Source organism: Centroberyx gerrardi, chromosome 6, assembly GCF_048128805.1.
Source record: "Centroberyx gerrardi isolate f3 chromosome 6, fCenGer3.hap1.cur.20231027, whole genome shotgun sequence".
Lineage (NCBI taxonomy): Eukaryota > Metazoa > Chordata > Actinopteri > Beryciformes > Berycidae > Centroberyx > Centroberyx gerrardi.
In genome coordinates this window covers 18409397-18426851 of record NC_136002.1, presented here as the reverse complement: position 1 = coordinate 18426851, position 17455 = coordinate 18409397, and the positions used below count along the sequence as shown (strand labels likewise).

At 43.7% G+C, this 17455-nt stretch overlaps 3 protein-coding genes across 5 annotated transcripts in view; 2 read left to right on the top strand and 1 right to left on the bottom strand.

Annotated features, from left to right (window-relative positions):
• The window catches only part of grik4 (glutamate receptor, ionotropic, kainate 4), a 150462-nt gene extending 145485 nt beyond the window's left edge, over window positions 1–4977 (top strand). The window contains exons 15-20 of one of the 2 annotated variants that reach the window (XM_078284047.1): window positions 63–104; window positions 252–417; window positions 1206–1431; window positions 2762–2890; window positions 3132–3250; window positions 4377–4977. In XM_078284047.1, the coding sequence (XP_078140173.1) occupies window positions 63–104; window positions 252–417; window positions 1206–1431; window positions 2762–2890; window positions 3132–3250; window positions 4377–4766 (1072 nt within the window). In that variant the 3' untranslated portion in view covers window positions 4767–4977. The remainder of the gene's footprint in view (window positions 1–62; window positions 105–251; window positions 418–1205; window positions 1432–2761; window positions 2891–3131; window positions 3251–4376) is intronic. The other variant, XM_071900631.2, reaches the window with a different exon arrangement.
• A 7027-nt stretch (window positions 4978–12004) lies between these two features.
• drc12 (dynein regulatory complex subunit 12 homolog) lies at window positions 12005–13690 on the bottom strand. Its single transcript, XM_071900727.1, has 6 exons — window positions 13627–13690; window positions 13469–13537; window positions 12951–13070; window positions 12663–12755; window positions 12408–12538; window positions 12005–12133 (listed from the first exon to the last, which is right to left on the bottom strand). The coding sequence occupies exons 1-6, from the start codon at window positions 13688–13690 to the stop codon at window positions 12005–12007; spliced, it is 606 nt and encodes a 201-aa protein (XP_071756828.1).
• A 488-nt stretch (window positions 13691–14178) lies between these two features.
• The window catches only part of cbl (Cbl proto-oncogene, E3 ubiquitin protein ligase), a 38411-nt gene continuing 35134 nt past the window's right edge, over window positions 14179–17455 (top strand). For both annotated transcript variants that reach the window (XM_071900666.2, XM_071900665.2), the window contains exon 1: window positions 14179–14976. In XM_071900666.2, the coding sequence (XP_071756767.2) occupies window positions 14830–14976 (147 nt within the window). In that variant the 5' untranslated portion in view covers window positions 14179–14829. The remainder of the gene's footprint in view (window positions 14977–17455) is intronic.

Genomic DNA, 17455 nt, shown 5'->3' with positions numbered 1-17455 from the left:
CTCAGATCTTCATTTTGTCCAGTTGTGCATTGTCACCATTATCCATCCATCCATCCATCCATCCCATCACCCACTGAAAATCCTGCAGCATCTTCTCCTGTCAGGTGCGCATTCATTTTAATCTTCACCTCCTATACGTCCGCCTAATCTGTCTTCATCTACCATCCTACCTATTTGCATAGCCTCGTACATGAATACTTTATGTTCCTGCCCCATAACCGCTCTGCCCGTCCCCCGTCTTTCCTCCTCAGGTGGGCCTTCACATTAATCATCATCTCCTCCTACACTGCCAACCTGGCAGCCTTCCTAACAGTCCAGAGGATGGAGGTGCCTATAGAGTCAGTGGACGACCTGGCAGACCAGACCGCTATCGAGTACGGCACCATGCACGGGGGATCCACCATGACCTTCTTCCAGGTCAGAGGTCACATACATGCATTGCAAATAGATGAACATATGGTATATATGCTATGAGAACACATACTTGTGCACACACACACACCCACACACAGGCTCACCTCAGAGCCCTCCACAATCAATAGGTCATCAGCGATGTTATCCTCCCCGTCACCTTCCTGTCCTTCCTGTCCTCCTCCTCCAACCACAGCTTTTATCTGTTTCCTGTCTGTTCCTCAACACCAGCGCTCAATATCCTTCCTCTCAGGCAGATGGGCCACCAGTCAGCTCTGGTCCCTAGGAGAGACGCATACTATCCTCCTTTCATCCTCGCTGATCCTCTCTGCATTTGACCTCCGTGAGAGAGAAAGAGAGAGGGAGAGAGTTACAGGAGAGGGACACAGTGAAAGATGATTTAGAGGGAAGGAAAGAGAGACATTACCCTGTCCTCCCTTCCTCTTTTATGTCCACTGGACCTTGAATAATCTTGGGGAAGGCAGGGCGGGAGAGAGTAAAGGACAGATGGGGATGGTTAAGTGAAGATTCTATTCTGGACTCGAAGCTACTCGCATAGAACAAGGTGTGCTAAAAAAACAAACAAACAAAAAAAGATTTACATTTAACTGCAGCACACTTTTCAGAAAATCAGTGTTTGAATAAATCCATCAGTCGACAAAATGAAAAAGAAAAACAAACATATGAAACCAATCTCCCGAACCGCAAGATTGGAAAAGATGTATTTGGGGGCGATAGACTCTTTTGTTTACCGTCTCCCCCTATCTGACTGTCTCTGTTCCTCCTGATGGCAGAACTCCCGCTACCAGACCTACCAGCGGATGTGGAACTTCATGCACTCGAAGCAGCCCAGCGTGTTTGTGAAGAGTACGGAGGAGGGCATCGCCCGCGTCCTCAACTCCAATTACGCCTACTTGCTGGAGAGCACCATGAACGAGTACTACCGGCAGAGGAACTGTAACCTGACTCAGATAGGAGGACTGCTGGACACCAAGGGCTACGGCATCGGCATGCCACTGGGTGAGTGCAGAAGGGGGGTTGGTCTATGTGTTTATTGATAAGGATCCCCATTAGCTGCACACAAGGGTGTCAGCTATTCTTCCTGGGGTCCCACTAAAACACAATATGCATCCAAAACAAATGCACAAAGTTTAAAACCAGGATACAGTAAAATCAAAAATTAGGACCACAAGACAAGCAGAAATATTAATAAGTTAAGTCACATTTGTGCAGTAAACGATGATTCTTACATACCAAAAGGCTAAGGGACAAGCTCAAACAAGCAAAAGTATGAATGAAATGCATATGCATGGGATGGCGAGAAGGGGGTTGATGGGGAGTAAGGGAGGAAAGGAGGGGAATTAGGGTGGGAGAGAAAAGAGGATTTAACGGTCATCTCACACAGGTGGGAGAACCGCTGGATATGCCAGTGGCTAAGACAGAGGAGAGGTGAGTGAGGGAAGGAGGGAGAGAGGGGAGTAAGACAAAGGAAGCGGAGGAGAAAGGGCGAGGTGGAATATGTGATTCACGCTGAAGCTGGGAAAGGGCAGTGAGGAGCAGGGATATTAGTCGGAGGATATGTAAACCTCTCTCTGGGGAGTTAGAATGAAAAGGAAGGCCTCAGAAAAGGCAAGTCACTATCAAGGAAGGAAAATGATGCAGGAAGGGAGAGACTGATGGAGAGTTACTGCTAGACCTTAATGGCTGTGCTATTTTCATGCTGCGGTGTGAGATAGTGAGGAAGAGAGAAAGGGAATTGGAAAAGCTTCTGCCTGTTGAATGTGGAACTGTTTCTGCACGACTCCCCGGCTGCTCAGAGAGTTTAAACGCACGGTTTGCCTTCACTTTGATCTGAGGTTCACTCAAGCTGCAGACGGGTGAAAACACATAAAATAAAATAAGATTGATTTCAACTCCTTTGATGTTTTAAGGATCTATAAACCCACTCTTTAGCAAATGATCTTCCATACTAGCTCACTGTGTTGTGATATGCGAGCACACTGCAGAAAATGTCCATCTTAATAAGTCATTTAATCTTAGATTTAGTCTTAAAATTGTATTTCTTGTAAAAATCAACTGAACAAATTCTTCTAATGGAGCAGACCAGAACTTTTTTCAAGAATTTGAAAATTTACGTCAAAAGTGGAGTGATCTGTCTTACTCAGGAAAATATAACTTGATTCAACAAAATTCTTTCGCAAACAAGTAGATTTTTTTCATCCCATTGGGGCGTTTTGTTTTCATTTATTTCTTAGGAGATTCAAGGCCGAACACGAGATTGAATAACTTGTTAGGACATTTTTTTGCTGTGTACTTAGTGTCCTAAGCCTTTTCCCTCTCTTCCCTCCAGGGTCAGTGTACCGTGATGAGTTTGACCTGGCCATCCTCAAACTGCAGGAGGACAACCGTCTGGAGATCCTCAAGAGGAAATGGTGGGACGGTGGCAAGTGTCCAAAGGAGGAGGACCATCGTGCCAAAGGTTTGTCCCCAGTTAATCTTTATCTGCAGCTCCGTCCTTCAGCTCCATCTCAGTTTGTCTTGCGATCGTGTGTTTGGAAACACCTCGACACTTTGCCGTGCTCTGCTGATTTTTGCTTTTTTTGTTCTTCCTTTTTCTACCTCTCTCTGCCTGTCATCTCTCGCTCTCTCTCTCTCCCCGTCTCACTCTACCTATTCACGGTATCCCGTCGTGTCTCATGTGCTCTCCTCCCTCGCTCCAGGTCTTGGCATGGAAAACATCGGCGGTATCTTTGTGGTGCTGGTGTGCGGCTTGCTGGTGGCAATCTTCATGGCGGTGCTGGAGTTTGTGTGGATGTTGAGGCAGACGCCGGGAACTGAGGTGAGAGAGGGCTATCTAACCTGCATCTGCTTTGTCTCCCTCTCCCCTCCCTGGCACCCTCCCCCTCGCGGAGCGGCTAGGCTATCCCACAATGCACGGCTTTGACAGGAAACGCTGTAGACTTCCTCTTCCTGTGGGTTTCGCGCGGCACGGCGCCCCGCCTTCCCCTCTCCAGCCTATGAGACGTAATCAGCACAAAACCAAAGATATACCTCACTTATACCTCACTTAGAGTATCTACATGCATTCATGGATTAGTCACTATTTACAGTAGAAGAGGATTCTTACATATATGTAGCATAGAGCATCGAGTATAGTAGATCTTAGCAGTGGTAGGGAATAAATGCATACAGGGTGCTGATGATGAGAGCTTACTCTTAAAAAAAATAACTGTTTGAATGTTTTGACTCAGCCTCAGCCCAAGCGTTACAAGTCTATTTTTACTTTAAACATGCCTTATACTTGTTTCTGATGTGATTCCTTTAAAACAAACTTGTCTTTTCAAATGGACTCAGCACTGTGATTTTTATTCAATAAACTTTCAGCATGTGAAAGTCAAAAACCACGTCATGTGATTTCTTCTATCTCAAATTGACGTTTCAGTCTAACTTGTAAACTCTGTGTGTGTGTGTGTGTGTATGCGTGTTTGTGTGTGTGAGTTGTTACTGTGTACATGTGCAGCATGTGTGAACTGACACCTAATTACCGACACCTGTTTTGCACTTGAGCTGCAGCATCATGTCTCTGAGCTGTCATAATTGTTTCACAGTTTAAATACACTGTAGATAAACAGAGTTCTTACTGATCAGTCAAGCAGATGTGTGGATAAGATGTGTCTGTATGTGTCTGTTTCACAGCAAAGTAAGTCTAAGATCCCATATGTACTATTTCTGTTGTCCTTTCTGCTGCCAGTTACTCGCGCTACACCAATTATCTCTGTTTATCCCGCTGTACATTGATTGTAAATTTAACCATGAGATTTATATGTTATGTGTGTGTGATGTGTACCAGTCTGTCCCGATCAAGTCAGTCAGTCAGTGAGATGTCTGGCCTCTCTCCCTCTCTCTCCCTCTCCTCTTATCCCCCCCTCTCCCCTATCTTTTTCTCCCTGTGTGTGTGCTTGCAGCAGTCAATGTGCGAGGAGATGCTGCGGGAGCTGCAGGGGATCGTCCTGTGCCGCGACAGCCTGCAGGTGAGGCGCCGGCGCGGGACCTCTATGCTGCGGCCGCGGCCTCTACCCCTGGAGGAGCGCCGGGCGCGGGCCGCCGCCGTTAGCCTCAGCAACGGCAAGCTGTGCGGGGGCACCGGACTGCCCGAACCCCTTTCCCACAGACTGGCGCAGGAGGCTGCCCTGGTGGCGAGGGGGTGCAGCCATATCCGCATTTGCCCCGAGTGCCGACGCTTCCAGGGACTGAGGATGCGTCCCCAAGGGGCCACCGGCGCCCTCCCCTCCCCCACACACAGCGAGGAAAGCATAGAGTGGGAGAAGACCACAAATAGCAGTGAACCTGAATAACGCCCACCGATGCCGAACCGACACACATATCCAGGACTCGCTTTCCCAGCAGCCGCCTCTCCACTTTACAGGGATCAAAGGTCACGGTGGTGTTTTGACTCAGCTGTTCTGAGCGTGACCTTAGAGGGCAGGACAATGCTGCGGACATCCTTAACACCCCGGAGGCATCGGACAGTAGTGAGCTTTGGATTCTCCTTGGGTGATTTTTTTTCCCTGGTCATAGGAAAAACTGATGAGTCTGTCTCCTTGTGGTCTGTCCCTGTTGGCCCTCTGTCCTGTGCAGAACAGGACGGACAAAAACAGCTATGGGGCATTTGTACTATGCAGTATTTTCAGTCATTCATCATTGTGCTGTTTCTTTTTTTTTTCTTTTTTAAATTATTTCCCTCCTCCATTGTATTATCAGTACTGAATATTGTTATTCTATTGTTCTTTAAAAAAAAAAAATTTAAACAAGTACTGTTTTTTTATCTGACAACTTACTGTATGAACATATATTGCCTCTGAAGAGCTGCAAAGTTGAACAGACAGTCAAGGTCATTCTTCAAATCCTTTTATTTTGAAAGTGCCAAAAACCATACGTATGATCTTGTGGCTGAAGAAAGCACCACAGCCTTGAGAAGACAACAAAAACAACCGAACCTAGAAAACACACAGACACACGGACTTGTTTTATAGTAGTGATATTCTAAAAAAAAAAAAAAAAAAAAAAAAAAAAAGATGTTTTAATTGTTGGTATCTCTGAAAGACAGCGATGCATGTCCAGAGGTGTTGGCAGTTGCTCATTGAATGATTAATTGCTGAAGTGATTCGCTGAGTAGCTGAGAGAATGATTCCCTGTTTAGAATATCTGCTCAAAAACATGGTGGCTAGAACTGCACCCAGTAACCCCCGACACACACACACCAACACACACATCCGTCTATGTCGTTCTTCCTCTGTGTCTTGACATCACTTCTTCCTCCATCTGTCCTGTACTCTTGACACCGTGATATGATCAGCATCTGTATGATTGTCTCATCACCTGTCCCAACGACATAGTACCGTCCCTTTATAATCTCCCGCTCCCAAATGTATATACAATCTCTTGCACAGTATACGCACTGTGTGTACTGTGTGTGAGATTGAGATCTGAGATTGGAGGTTATATTTCCCTATAGTGCTACATTCTCTCCATCCCACCTCTTCCCACATAATCACAAAAGGATGAATTCAGGTTTCGTCAGGACTAGCCTGTCTGTCTGTGTACGAATGAAACGCAACAGAACCAAGGAAAACATGAAGTCCCTGGTGAAGTAGTAAAGGTTTTCTTTTTTTTATATCAGCAGTTGTCTCGAGTTCTTTTAAATGTCAAGGCAGTTACACTTTTATTGAATGTGATGTTTTACACACTACTGGAGGCGTATTTCAGTTCAAATCAGAGAGGATATTCTCTGACATTTTCACACTTTTATTTTTGCAAACCCGAGCCGAAATTAGAATATATTTAAGGACAATAATCATGTCCTTAAGTGTCTACTTTTCAGCACACACTGATACATGTAATTGAAAGATGATTCCATCTCCTGAGGATCAGTGCAGTCTTGGTGATTGAGTGGAGGTAGTGAAATCAAATGAATTTCAATTTGGATGATATTCATGGAAAGAATAATTGTTTTTTGTTTTTATTTAAGTTGTGACAAATTTCTTCACTATTCCGCACCATACCTCCATCCATCAGTGAAATAGTATGAACATAACACCAGCAACAGGATTCTTAGGATCTAGTTTGGGTTTTTTTTGCATTGACTGTGACAAATGAATTAACGTCTGAAGGTTTTATTGTACGGTAGCCTGAATGTTGTACAGTGACAGTCAGTGGTCACCCACCTGTCTTCACTGCTTCTTGTTCGGCTCTGATGTGTCTATCATTTTAAATCTGCCCATAAGATTCTGTCACTCACCATACCTCCAAACTAGGCCACCAACTAAACACAACTTGAAGGCACCAAGTGATGTATGTCTCTTGTACTTTTATTAGCCATGCTCACTTCTTATCATCGTTTCACCAGCAGGTTATTATGGTTGAACATGCTCTGAATATGCTCTTTGAAAGTAGCAACCTGAGAAAAAGGGGGTGAATTTCTAATGGAGGTGTCCATTGTTATGAGATATCCAACCGATCTCTCTGCAGTCATTCACCATGTTTATATGTAGCTCTATGTTCTAAAGTCCATGTCGAATGATAGTAATTTATAGTCTTTGATCTCAGGCACTCACTGTCTCATATTGTGCATGTGTAACTGGTCGCACTTTCCCCTAGTTGTTGAAGCATTTTGCCATCAGGTTTGCCGTTCCATATGCACAATAATCTTTCCCAGAGATGTGTTCGCCCAACCTGTTACTATACGAGGTGAATACCGATTATTACATTAATGGTGATGATGGGTATTCTGTTTGAGAAGCTGGTAAACCTGCTGCTTCAGCTGTTGACAGACTTGAATCAAACTGCAGCGTTTTCAGAGTTTTCAATGAATTGATGGTTTTGAACATTTGGTTTCACCTACAGTACCTGGAATTACAGAAGGGTGGAATTTCTACTTGAGGGGGCTTATTTCCACTCTTCCAAGGTCAATTCAATCAGCAGTCACAGAAAAGTATTGCAGGACTTTGAAATGGCGGTTTGACTCAGGTCTGCAGTGTGTCTGAACTCTCACAAGAACACATCTGTGTTTGAAACAGCATGGGATATGTTTGATTGGCACCCCATAGAAAGTAATGGGAACAGCAGAGAAGGCTGTACAGTGATAATTATAATTATCTACTGAGGAGGCACTAGTGCCATTGCACCTGATCCATGAAGTATTATTGTCCTACGGTAGGTGTGTAAATACAGTGTGATGAACAGGGTTTCCCAGTAATGGTCCAAGTGATGTCATTTAATTTTTCAAATTCCAGAAGTAACAATCATTTGCAATTGATTATGTTAATAGAAAAGAAAGATACAGACTTGTGCATAGATATAGATACAATATGCCATTTACACACACAAACACACACATACACAGATATTGTGAACACACGGTAAACACCTCTGTTCTCATTTAAACTTTATATATTTCTTTATATGATAACTTGTTACTGGATAATTGCCAAGCAAACAGCAAAGAAAAAAAAGACCCACGTTTCATTACCAGTTTTATAAAAGAAGTTTCTATCCATTTGCTGAATGTCACTAAGAAACTCCTGAGAGCAAGAAGGCTCTCGCTGCGCCCAATGCCAACGTCTTAAACACTAAAAACATTTACAGGGGTGCTAAATCAAGCGTAGTTGGAATAAGATTGCCAATTACCTTGAAGGCAAGAAGAGGAGTAGAGTCAGAATTAAAGCAAATCCCACTGAAACACTGGGCGACCTTCGCTGGGAGACCACTGGGAGAGATGGCAGGGTTTGGCTGCTATATTTTATATGCTTTATTTTCTTATGTTGACATTTTTATTCCACTATAAATACATTTCTTAAAACAACCTCCATTTTGAGGGGTTCTGGTTTTGTCTCTTCTTTACTCTGACATATTTGGCCTTCTAAGCAATTTAGATCTGTCATGCTAAATAGCTTGAGAGTGCACTTTGTTTTTCGGGGTGTTATTATTCAACCGGGAGAAATACTCCGACAATGTAACCTGTTCTGAAGTGACATATACACAGTGTGAGTTGCAGAGAAGGAGTACAAGGCGGAGGAGGAGTGAGGATGTATGGGTTTCTAGCTGAGTAAACACGAACATTGTTGGGTGAACCAGAAGGAGCTGATGCATCTACCTCTCGTTTCCCCCTCATGACTAAATTAATGTCTACACTTGTGAATCAGCTGAACAGCTGAGAATTTGTGTGGGTGTGAAGTCTAACTGAGGCTAATGAATTTCACAACTCGCTCATGTACGCACACACCATCTATCAGTCTGGTTCTCAGCGTATATCTCTCTCCTCAGGATTGTGAATGAGTGAACACCACACAACACTTCCCGCCTGCGTCTGAGTTACAGTTTAATTCAGCCCGCCTCTCTCCCTCTCTCTGCCTCCCTGTCTGTTCCGCACCCTCCATCCCCTGCAGCATTACAGTTGACAAGTTTTTCAGCACCTGCATGTCACACTGCACATCCACAGCACACACCCACATGCTCTTGCAAAACCACACATGCACACACACACACACCAGTATGTCAGTGCTATGTCAAGTTTATTTCATCATGCTGTACGCTTCTCCTCCTGCCTCTGGTGCTCCAGGTCCATAAATAAAGTGCATCCCTACCCACCACAGCCTAGCAGCTGTTGGATTTATGGAGCCCATGATGAGCATTGAGTGCCTGCAGAGGTGTGAGAAAATCTACTTCCCTCCTCAAGCTTACCCACTTGTAGCATATAGCAATAGCAATTCCCCTAGTTGATTGTTATTCTGCAAGGATATTAGAATTATAGCGTACTGAGTCTGATGCATTTTGGCATGCTAAAGGCTCGCGTCTCATACACTTGGAGTGAGCCATTGACTTTTTTTTATTGGCCCATTCCAATGTAAATAACGATGGTGGTTATTGGGATTTCAGTCACGTAAACATTTTATGAATATAACAAACCCCCGATCCAGTAATAGGAAACCAAAATATGAGACCTTGGATATTCGGAAATGTGCAGAATTTTGCGGGTTCTAAATATGGCCTCTATGCTTTCTAATGGCAATTGTTGAATCTATTCATTCCATATCTACTGCCAAGATTGCTTCCCCTTGTCTGACACCAGGCAGCAGTTTTCCCAAGGTTAATGGTGCGCATGTGTACATCAACCCCATAACGGCCACTAACGAGAGCTGGATCCATGGGTCCAGTGACAGTATAACAGACCATCGATAGTAACTACCTAATACACAATTAGATTGGAGCAAAAATTTTAAAGAGAGAGCTTTCCTATTGATTTGCTGGCAATTCATTGCAAGGGCCTGTTGTTGTGTGCTTAAAGAAAAGGTATTCAAAGTGCTAGAATTCTCTCCAAGGTGAGATGCTGTCAAGGCCTGTATACAGCCTTTTGTTCACAGACAGTTGTTGTTGAACATATTGACCAAAACATCTTGACATTGTTTGTCTTTCAGAGAAATAAAATGGAGATTCATTTACTTGGTGTTTCGTTCCCTCACTATTCATTCCTGCCTTGATCGATGGCCCTCAGATGGGGAAGCATTGATTGCCTTGCTGTGTGTGTGTGTGTGTGTGTGTGTGTGTGTGTGTGTGTATAGGTGTGGGTGGGTGTGCATGCTTGGGTGTATGTGTTTGATCTCTCGCTCTTCTTTCTCTCTTTCTCTCTCTCTCTCTCTCTCTCTCTCTTTCTCTCTCACACCCATACACCCCCCCCACCTCCACCCCCACCACACACACACACCCACACACTGGCTAGATATGCTTCCATGGGAAATCACAGTGTGGGCATCTTGATTCATCAGCTGGAGGCCATCTCGCAGCATCATTACCCAGAGAGCCACAGAAAATAGTAGACAGCCAAGTCAATTTCAGTGGAAGTGTAGCAGCCAGCACTACAACATCAGGTATTCATGAGAAGAAATTAATGCACCCTGGTATTATTGTGGAAATTGGTAAATCAGACACAGATAAAAGCTTCTTTGGTTTGCCCACTCAAAAGAAGGGTTCTTCTGAATTTTTTTACAAAAAAAATCTAATATTACTAGTGACAAAACTAAATGAGTTTGAATATTGGAATGGAAAGTCTCATTGGCCTTGGATTAAAGTTCCAAAGAATGAACTACACATCTGTGGAGGGCTGGCTTTTTTTTTTTTTTTTTTAAAACAAGCATCATCTATCTCTGAGCAAGTGCTGAAGTATATTATTAGATGACGGTAGACAAATGTTAGCAGTGTTCAAATTGGAACTGCCGTAGTTCATTAATCATGCACACCGTGTACAACACAGTCCTTTGATATTCTGTCTTTTCCTGCTAGTTTGTAGGAAAAAGTTACAGCTGTAGAAAACCACACAGGGAAGGTTACTGTAAGGCACACTGGCAATAAATCATATGACCACTACTTTTTGTGCTCCATTCCTTCAGTGTAAAGCAGGTGCAATATGCTTATCACGTTTTGTGTACTGGGACGACGCCAGTCAAACCCATTTAATCCTAAACCAACAGAAGCATATAGGCTCCACCAGGCAGAAACTCCTTGTGGTTTGAGGAGAAAATATTGGCTTACAGATAAAGGATGCTGAGTTCCTGTGTTAATTGGTCGTTAGAGCACAGAATTATCTTAATCCCTGAGTAAATGATTCATTACCTCACAGATGAGAGGCTAAAAAAACTGCACTGGTCCATGAAAAAGACCCACAAATGACGGCCTTGGAAGTAAAATTTGTTTATCCCTCTTCCCTCAGGGGGTGTTTGGGTTTAATTTATGCCGGGTGGCTGAATCATATTTCCTGGATCATTAGTTGTTACTTTGTCTGTTCATTGTTTGTTCACTGTTTGGGTTTTGGTTTCTCTTGTTTTGTAGATTTGTTCATCATGATTATGGGTTGAATGATTGCACTGCAAGCCAACAAGTTATAGTGATAATATTGCACCTTACTCTATTTCTGGTTTATGTAGCCATTTTCACCTTTCACCTTGCTTGTGGCCATATTTGGCCTCCTGCCCACTCAACATATGGAGAGTCGGTGCTGCCATCTTTGCTAATATACTTACCTGAGGTGGTAGTCTTGGCACTCTTACTATACTGCTACATGCCTACACTCACTTACATAAGTTATCATTTCATATCATATAACTGCATTCCTTCCATGCTTTATTCAACTTGGTACAAAATATCTTATGTCTAAAAGAACAAAATACCCCACATATGGACCCATATACAGCATACAAAACTACTGCAATAACCCCTGGGTATCTAGGACAAAAAGTCACCACCATCTCTCAGACCAGGAATTGTCATTTGCTACATCTAGTGGATGATACACAACATTACAGACATTACATGATGCAGTATTCAATATATGCATAGATAACTGAATCTCTTATGCACTCTGGTGGACACATATTCTATAAAAAAAAAAAAAATCTATCTCTGTATAAGGCATAAGAAGTTGGAAGTTGCAAATTGATGCTGTCATGGACATCAAGTCAAAAAGAGGCAAATGTAGATATAACAAGGGACTGACAAGGGTAGAATACAACTAATATCATCTGTGATATAAGGACCTTGTCATTTAGATGTCCAGCGCGTTCAGTCCAAAGTCAGCGAGCAGTTCCTTGTACTCCTGGTGGATGGCTGTGCTCTTGTCCTCCCATCCCTGCCGAGCCGCAGACAGCTGGGATGTCAGGCTGTCCAGAGTGTCCTACAGGATACAGCAGTCGAGACAAGATTGTCAATGGAAGCTGAGGTTTTTCCTAAAATCATCCTGTCGCCTAACCTGGTATCTGTCCCTTTAAAAACCTTTACCTCTGACGAGTTTTAAGAGGGAGGTGATTGGAAAAGATTGTGCTTGACATGAAGATAACATAGAAATAAGTTTCCTATCGCTACTTTTGTTAATGCTGTCTGCTGTAGAGTCTTCCTTAAAAAGGTTTAGTTTTGTATCAGTATTATGTGAATCAGATAGTGTAACCCACATGCAGGATCTTCTCGTAGTCTGTCTCCATGTTGTCCAGTTTGTGTTGGAGGTCAGTTGTGGCGGCGTCCTTGTCCTGCTCCACCTGCTCCCGCTCCCTTTTCTCTGTCCTCAGCTCCTCCTGACACAGGACTGGGAACACACAAGCACACAGACACTGTGTCACTTTTAACATGGAAACTTCTACTTGGACGTTTCTGTGTCCTTACCCATTAATGCACAGGGGTTATTATAAAATGTACGGCGGTATCCATACCAAGCTGTTCCGTTAGCGTGCTGACTTGCTCCTCCAGCCTCTTCACCTTGGTGGTCAGCTCTGCCTGCATGGTCTTGTACTGGCGACTAAAGTCTAAAATGACATTCAGTGAGTTGTTGATGTAGGAATCAGCTTAGGCTCCCACTTAATTAGAGTTTTCAAAAATTTCCCTAACCTACGCTAACATGCCCCTTGTCCTTACTCTCATGAGGATCCACTCTTTATCAAAGGTATTTAGGTTATTAAAAGAGAGACTACAGGTTGATTCGTGCCGTCACTGTATTGTACCTGAGTTGAAATCCCTGTGGCCTTGCCTCTCGTGCTGCAGCCTCTGCTCCATGTCTCTCATGCGTCTCCTCAGGTCGGTGCTGTCAGATTGGGCCTTCATCGCCGAATCATACCGTAAGGCTGACACAAACACAGAAACACACACGTGTACATGCACACACATAAGCCTTACTGTGGTGGTATTGGTGGAGAGACATATTGACAACTTAAGAGTTTCATAGCGCATACTGACACACATAACTCATGCTATACATCGGAGGGCACAGAGTCCAAAATATATGATAACCATGTGGTTGGTTTTGTTCAATATTAACACATTTAAAATGTATACAGGTATGAATTTCCAATTTTTTTTAACAAGTGAGATGTCATCCTACTTTATCCACCTTCAAATTGGCCCCAGATACAATATATACTGTATGTGCATGACTACAGTATGTGTCTATTGGTAGTTTGGCCTATAGGTACAGTAAAATATACATAACAGAGGGCAAATTTAACCCAGAATCGCTGCTCACCAAGATGATCCTGCAGAACGGCTATATCCAGAATACTGCGCCTATACTTTGCTTCCAAGTCATTTTCACCTGTATAAGAGAGAATAATAATTGTAAACAGATGTATGAATCAGCATCACACAAGCACAGAATCATGGATATCTTGTAAATAAAATTACTCTTTTCTGGTAGCTTCTTCATGGTATTTTTGATTTTTCTCTTCCCTCCTTTCTTTGGAGGCATGGTCGCTACTCAGTTGTACACACTTGGCCTGTTTTAACTACATGGTAGGGGGATGATCCATTGTTGCTGAGCATCGGTTGCTGTGTGAGTTGCCATGGACTGACTGTCCACTTTGATTGATAGTTGATTGACTGTAATAACAGCCAATCACAACTTGACTAGGGCACTTTTGCCCTTTTAGCTCAGGCAGACAGCCATGTAATTGGATCTTTATTTCCAGTGTGACATGTCAAAGCGTCCCTTGTTGTTAGGGGCGACCAAGGAGCGCGCAGGGAGAATTCAGGGCTGCATTCAGCATCCCTTGGACGTTTTATGAATGCTGTCAAAGCGGAGGCGCGCGTCCGACTACATTCACGGGTCGCGAACGCGCACAGAGAAGGCGTGGAGTTTGGGGGGGCGAGGGCGAGGCAAACGGAAGGGGACGTACAGGAAAGGCAAGGGCCGCGCATACACGTCACGGGGGGGAAATAGAAAAATAGTAGGCAATGTTTAATTTCCACAATTATTTATTCGCCCCTGTCCCCGTGTACGTTTGTGATGCTCTGAGTTTTTATGAGTAATTTCCCTCTTCAATCATCGATAGCTGTTCTGCCGCCAGCCCCGCGGAGGAGGGCTGACAGTGTCACAGCCACAGAACTTCCCGTCAAGACTGAACACAGACGAAAGGAGCTGCTGAGAAAAAGGGGAACGACATCGGGGGTTGTCAGAGAAGAGGACACACTCCAGTCCGCAAGGCTTCGGGCAGAGAAACGGTGCCATTGTCCTCTGGCTAAGGACGAGCAGAGACAGGTCTTCTGCTTTGCTAATTAGCCTGCGTGGGTCCCTGCAGAGAGAGAAGGAGCAGCGCAGCTAGCTGCAGCAGAGCGGCTTGCAGGGTGTGAGTGAGGGGCTTGTGTCAAACACAATCGGGACATTTATCTGGCAAACTAATGTTAGGTTAACTCTGATGGGATCCTTGCTCCGATAGAGTCATCCCTCTCCCCCCGTCGGACCCTCGCTCGAATTCGCCACTCGGGCGCTGTCCTCGCCGGGGGGTGCCGGATCATCGCCCGGTCCAGCTAGCTACAGGAGGCGGTTCGGTCCCCTGACCCCTAGCCTGCCTCGCCTGTCGCTCTGGCCGACCCTAGCCGAGCCCGACCATGGCAGGGAACCTGAAGAAAGGCGGGGGGCTCATCGGGATGATGAAGGATGCGTTCCAGCCACACCATCACCACCTCCACTCCCATCACCAGCCCGGGGCCGTGGACAAAAAGACGGTGGAGAAATGTTGGAAACTGATGGACAAGGTTCGTGATGATTAATGTTAGCTAGGCGTATAGCTAGCGCGTTGGGATACCTAGATTGCTAGCTAACTAGCGATTAGCTAGCTAATCTTCCCCTACTGTGCTGCAGGTTTTGCGTTGCTAACGTTAGCTAGTCAGCTGGGTGAAGATATGGTGAGCTAGCGGTAGCTAATTTGCTAACCTTATCTGTCCTGTTTTGTGCTGCGTGTGCCAAGCTGCCGCGCACCACTTCAAAAGACAGACTGTGCGGCCAGTGACTGGTATTATGTTTAGTAACATTAGCCCAGGGGTAGAACAAGGGTTTCTTTAACACATCTGCTTGCCAGTACAGTGCCAGTCTTTGCTAATTAGTTGTCATGCCATGATCCATCCATGGCATATTCTGCAAGGGCTTGTGTTACTGGTCACTTGCAAGTGTTAAGGGGTAACATCAGGGTTAACAAATAAGGTAGAGTGGGCGTAAGAAGCATGCCATTCAGGGTCTGAATTTAGCTAACTTAATGGCAGTTAGTGTAGTTATCTGTTAAATTATTTGGGTTGCTAGCAAAGAAATATTCTCTCCAGTACATTGCTGAAATACCTACAGTCAACTGGCCATCAGAAATTAGACCTCCTTTGGAGACTATAACAAAGCATTGTGGAAAAGTAGGAAATGTGTCCATTTAACTAGGCCAATTATGCTGTTTCACAGGGGAGGCTCATTTCACAGCTTCACTTCTCGGAAAAACTCTGTAGCTGCTTGACCCCCAGTTTCCTGTGAGATTCACACAGCATTATTAGAGTGAATAGGAGGACAAGACACTCTTTTGTGTCTCCTCTTCCTCTTTGAGGCTTTAGTGTAGAGCATTGAGGTTAAGAGACCAAGTCTTTTGACAAAGCTATTATTAAGAACCCACATTCCGGTATATTTTACTACATTAACATCTGTTGTAGATTGTGTGCCTGGGACTTTTCTCCACATCTTTATTTTGAGGAGGTCACCTAAAACAAACATGAAAACAGAAGTGACACTGCAGCGTCAGTCTTTTATTTTTTCTTGCTGAAAGCGAAGCACTCTTCATAATCAACGGTCAGCCATGTGGTGTTGGGCTGTCAAGAGCTCTTGTGAAGAAAGTGTCAGTGTGTGTGTGTGTCTGTCTCAACATCTTAAATAGCAAAGCAAGACTGGATGGTTGATCTAAAAACCTTTGAGAGGCCTGAAAAGTCAGACTAGACATTCATCTGAGCCAAGTAGCCTATGAGGGAGAGCATCAGTGGGGTAAAAAAAAAGAGTGGCTTACCTTTGACAGGCTAAAATGGCTAAAGTATTTTTACTCCACCAGACCTTTTAAAATAGAAGTGAAAATATTGTTCAGAGTTGTTTAAAGGAAAACCACAGCCCAGCATAGGCCAATACCTGTAGTATGTTAACCCGCTCTCTCATTTCAAAACACCTCCCACGCAGGAATAGGTTAAATGTTATGAATAGCATAATGAATGAGCACCTCAAGACAAATTCTCCCCCGCAGAGAAGCCTACACTACCTCGTCTGGCAGAGTTCCGTATAAGAAGCCTTAATTATCAAAAAGTTGTGTTGAATTTTTTTACTTCACCATCACGTTCTTGATGACCTTACTCATGCTGTGTTACCAATTTCACTGCCCAGTGCATCAAGTTTAAACATTATTTTAGTATTGTATTGGTGTCTCTACTGTTACATCACACCATGCACCAGGCTGCTTTGCAATTCAGTAATCAAAGACCTGTTATTGTATGACCAGGTGCAAAATTACCATCGGCCACCAGCCAAATACTAGTAAACACACTGGCTGCGGTTACTTTGCCACTTTGGCAGATAACCAGCAATGAATTTCAGGTCATATTTTACACTAAAAAGTTGGCTGGTAAAATAATGTGGTTGTATAATTTTGGGATGTACTAGCCACTGTGTCTGGTAGACAAAAAATATTTTTCAGCTCTGTGTATGACACAGTGATATTATCTTTGTCTTTTATGTGCGAGTGAAAGCCTCCTTGACGCAATTTTGTAAGAGTGTAATATAATACTGTTCACATCATAGCCTGATATGTGTAAAACATTGCTTTATTCCATTGAAACCGGGTGCGTCTAAACTTTTTTTTTTGTCATAACAGAGTAGCAGGGTTATCTAACTGTGGGTCATATGAAAAATCTTGGTAAATTTACAAATCCTTGTCTTCATTGCATTATAATTTTCTCTTTATTCATTTTGATCAGACATACAGCAAGCAAAACACTTTTTCATGGAACAGTTTCAGAGCTGTAGGGAAACAAGGAAGCACAAAATTGCCTTTTTACAGCTAATGTCTTGCAGAAATTCAACCACAGTCAACTTTTCTGCAAGCTGGTTAGCCATTGTAAACCCTGAGCTTTATGTAGAAAAAGTGCCTTGCTCTTTGCCAGGTGTAGAATCAGTCGAGTTTCCTTTGGTTGCTCAGATCTATAGAAAATGAATGTAAACCAC